General features: G+C 34.6%; 1 protein-coding gene across 1 annotated transcript in view; it reads right to left on the reverse strand.

Annotated features, from left to right (window-relative positions):
• Window positions 1-4,832, reverse strand: part of LOC107719701 (uncharacterized) — a gene marked incomplete at its 5' end in the record, with an annotated part of 45,344 nt that overhangs the window by 26,783 nt on the left and 13,729 nt on the right. The window contains 4 exons of the mRNA XM_016527188.1: window positions 300-449; window positions 1,716-1,865; window positions 3,509-3,590; window positions 3,677-3,768. Coding sequence (XP_016382674.1) covers window positions 300-449; window positions 1,716-1,865; window positions 3,509-3,590; window positions 3,677-3,768 — 474 coding nt within the window. The remainder of the gene's footprint in view (window positions 1-299; window positions 450-1,715; window positions 1,866-3,508; window positions 3,591-3,676; window positions 3,769-4,832) is intronic.

Here is a 4,832-nt window from a genome sequence, read left to right on the forward strand (position 1 = left end):
TGTAATTTTTTGTCAGTTAAAAAAAAAAAAGAAAAAAAAAGTCAAATCATGATAGATAGCATTTCTTGCTCATCACACTGGAAATGTATTCTCAATTTTGCACGCACTGCATTATGGGATGCAGTACTCCACAGTGCGCTCTAGTTGTATACTGTACATTTTGGCAAATGTAGTTGTGTGGGCATTTCTTGGCATAATAAATGGCATATTTTGCTCAGTATACATACTGCATACTATTTTCTTTAAACAACAGAAGGCATGCCACTCCAAACATTCAGGGAATCACGAGATATATGTACCCTATAGTTGAGCTCCTCTGAGACCTTCAGGACCAGACCGTTCCTCTCATGCCTTCTCTTCAGCTCGTCCCACAGAACCTCCAGCTGACTCAGAAACTCCTGGATCTTGATGCTGCCCGGATGCTGAGCCCTCACCAGACTGTAACCCTCCTGGATGGAAAACAAGAGGTTTGAATTAACATTTTTACATTTAAAAAAAAAAATGATGCAAATATAATTTACATTTGTTAATTAAATAATATTCATATTATTTTAAAAGTCTGATTTCTAATTAATATTAATAATATTAAACTAAGTATAATTTTAGTAATTGTAATTGTCATTATGGTTATGGGCTAATATTAATTTTTATTAAATATGATAATGATATTCATTTTTATCATATTTATCAGTATAATATAAATATACATTTTATAGCATTGCTATACGTTTTGCAAAATGCAATAAAACCAAGCTAGTGTTAGTTTTGTTTTGTTTTTTTAAAGAAAACAAGCAGTTAGTATATGAATAGAGTGCAAGTCTAAAAGGGGCAAGTTTTTTTTTTTTTTTTTTAAAGAATAGAATTAGAATAGAGAGTGCTGAAGTTACAGGTGTGTTTTTAGCCGATTCTTGAAGATGGCTAAGGACTCGGATTGAGTTGGATATACATATATATTGGATTAAGTTTATATATACATATATATATATAACTTTAAAAGAAAAGACGGAATCACTCGCTGCACTTGATTAAACTACTGTTTATTTGCATCTTTGTTCTGATTTTTAATAACAAAGATAAAATAAAAATAGCTATATTGTGATTAATAATATAGTAATTATTATTATTAAGAAAAGAATTGGAGGAAAATATGCAACGTTGCTAGGTGATTTTGTTTTGGAATCTTCAGAAAACTTTAACTTGATTTTTCTCTGAATCAGATCTGCTGACTCTATCGCCTTCCAACGGCTGTAGCTCAGTCATTTTTCGTCTGATTCCAACAAGTCATATATCATTTTGAAGGTAATTTATTGGAGAATGTGAAAATAAAAATTACTAATTTTTGAAAAGTTGCTCATTCCGACTCATTTTGCCAGCAGGGGTCACAAATCGTAATCGTACACATTTTCATTGCTTCAATTTAATTATGATTAAAACTAGAAAATTTTAATAATTAAACAAAACAACAAAAAAAACTTGAGGATTTATTCTCTCAATAAAATGTGGCATGCAGTAAGCAATCACTGCAATACACTTCTACTTGTTGGAAAATGTAGCTTAATTTTATTTTTTTTACACAACAACTTAAGTCATGTTTAATTTCCAAAAAGTGCATTACCAATAGACAAATGTTAGTGTACGATGAGGTATCTATGCACACTTGTTGTGTAAAGCCAGTGAACCTCCCAGCGCTAACACACTCTGACAGCAGGGCTCACCTTCTTGACCAGCTCTATCCTGGCTCTGTTGGACAGGATATCCTGTTCCAGTGAGGCCTGACGCCTCTTGGCTGCTTCAAAACCATTCGGTCCGGCCAAACTGCAGATCTGAGTGGCCATCGCACCACTGTCTTTGAGCCAGGAGAGAGTCTGTGGAGAATACAAAGAGAACATGAACACAGCGGCTCTGCTCAAAACACCTAGAGACTCCCCTACATAGACAGCAGTCTACTCCACATGAACTGCACTAGAGATGCACCTTTGACTCATTCCTATAGTTAGACATTAGCTAACAACACAACACTCTAATGATCATAATACACAGCACACACAAATGTAAAATAATAAAATAAGCTACATTTTCACTAGAACTATTTTTAATGATACTTAAGTTATTGAATGAATTCTAAAAATATTAATTCTAAACCAAGTTTATTAAGTTTTAGTATATAATAATAATAATATTAAACTAAGTATAACTTTATAATAATATAGCAATAATAATAATAATTTGATAATGATATTTATTTTAATAATATTTATCAGTATAATAACATTTTATAATATTGCTATTTCAAATCATAATTAAATTATGTATAAATACATACTAGTTAATTGTCACGGGTGCACACACACGAGGGACGAGGAGACGCTGGAGAATACTTTACACAAGACTTTATTCGTAGGAAGGAACCAAGGGAGACGAACTCAGGAAGACGTATACAGGAAGACCTTCAACATCGGACAGAGAACTAGGGACTGGGAACACTTTATATACACACACACACAGGAGGAGGGGATGACGAGACACACCTGGGAGCCATGACACATCAAGGGAAACACCTGGGAAGAAATCAACTTAATTAATCAGGGGAGGAACAGGAAACAAACCAAATAAGGGCATGGGAAGGCACATGGGGAGCAGGACACACACGAAACATGGAACAGAGTCTGACATTAATATACATATAATTTCTGAAAATAAAATTGATGGAAATATAATTTATATTTATTCATTACATAATATTCATATTGTTTTAAAAGTCAGATTTGTAATTCATATTAATACATTTAAACAAAGTATAATTGTAAAAAAAAATAGTAATTCTCATTACGGTTAATGTAATTATTGAATTTGATAAATGGTATTAATTTTTATATTTATCAGTATAATACACATTTATAATATTGCTATTTTAAATGAATTAGGATATATTAGTTAATATAAACAATTTATATAAAAATTCATGCAAATTAAATTTAAAATAATATTTTAAGTCCGATTTCTAATTAATAATAAACAAAGTATAATTGTAATATTCGTTATTTATTATTATTATTGATCACTACTAATTTATAATATTTAGTTATTATAACACTTGATAATTACAGTAATTTTATAACATTTATCAGTATAAAAAATTTAATTATATATATGTACATCAATAAATAATATATAAATAATATATATAATGAAAAAACAGGAAGACATATTTCTATCAGAAAGAGATGAGAGATCCTTATTTAGACCTGGCTGACTTCTGAACCGCTGGCTGCTGGCGGCGTTTTCAAGCCAGAACAATTCCTGGAAGTCACATACACTAGCAGATCCTCAAGCAATTAGCAAAGACCCATCGATCAACCGCTCATGAGTTTATTCCAGAGGAATCTGAACTCTCAGCTGAACCGCAGTGAAGAGCTCCTCTGTTCTGCTCTGACTGGACTCAGCGGGTCTTTTCGCAGCATAAGCGATTGTGTAACTCTTGTGTAATGGTGAAGTAATAAATAGGCACCTTGTCTGCAGAAACGGTGAACTTCTGGAGTTGCGTGTGGAGCGGTGTGTGGCCGCTGGACTCGGGCCTCGGCGCGTTCCCGCTGTAAAGCCAAACACAGGACCTCTATTTAGCGTGCATCTTTAATTTGCATGTGTGCAAAATTTTTTCCGAAGTAAAAAATGTCACCTTTCAGCGGCCGTGTGGAGTTTGAGGGCTGCCATCTCTCCTGCATCCCGGCTGTCTGAGGGCTTCCCGCAGCGCTCGGCGTCTCTCCCGGCCTGCGGAGGGAAACACAAGCTGCGTGTTCATCCAGCAGACTACGCCTACAACGGACCCTTGTGTGCTTGTTTAAAACACGGTGGTCCTCCGTGATACTGATGAGGTTGGCTGGTAAGCCGGGCCTGAATATCAATCAGCGTATGGACAGTGTGGATGTAATCCCAGAAAGAAAGCCAATTACCTTTTCTGGAAAGTTACAGTGAGCAGTGCTGTTAAACAGGCTCCAGCGTCACATGAGAAAGCCAACATGGGAAAATAATTATTCTGTATTAATCGCCGTCATGTCTCGAGTAGAAGGTCACTGCTTTTTCATGCGCATTACATCAGCTATGAACAACATGATGATTAGATGACTCTAATAATCATAACAATATACAGCACGCACAAGTATTGGGGAAAATAACCAACATTTTTTATTAGAATAACTATTTTTATTGATGTTAGGTTATTAAATAAACAACATTTATCTGTGTGTGTGTGTAATTCATATAAATGTATGCAAATAGAATTTATATTTAAGATTTCTAATTAATATTACTAATATTAAAAAGGCATAATTAAATAATAACTGTAATTAATAATGAATAATATTATTTATTAATATTAAATATGAATTATTGTTGATGGTATTCATTTTATAACATTTATCAGTATAATATAATTCATGTTAAAGTTGTCACGGGTGACACACACGAGGGCCGAGGAGACGCTGGAGAACACTTTTAACAGGACTTTATTTGCACCAAGGAACAAAGGGAGACGAACACAGGAAGACGTTCACACGAAGACCTTCAACATCGGACAGAGAACTAGGGACTGGGAACACTTTATATACACACACACAGGAGGAGGGGATGACGAGACACACCTGGGAGCCATGACACATCAAGGGAAACACCTGGGAAGAAATCAACTTAATTAATCAGGGGAGGAACAGGAAACAAACCAAATAAGGGCATGGGAAGGCACATGGGGAGCAGGACACACACGAAACATGGAACAGAGTCTGACAATCTGAAAGCAGGTGATGGAGATTTACTACTAATCACGGGACCGGCTTTAC

This window comes from Sinocyclocheilus rhinocerous, unplaced genomic scaffold (assembly GCF_001515625.1).
Source record: "Sinocyclocheilus rhinocerous isolate Xijiao unplaced genomic scaffold, SAMN03320098_v1.1 scaffold511, whole genome shotgun sequence".
NCBI lineage: Eukaryota > Metazoa > Chordata > Actinopteri > Cypriniformes > Cyprinidae > Sinocyclocheilus > Sinocyclocheilus rhinocerous.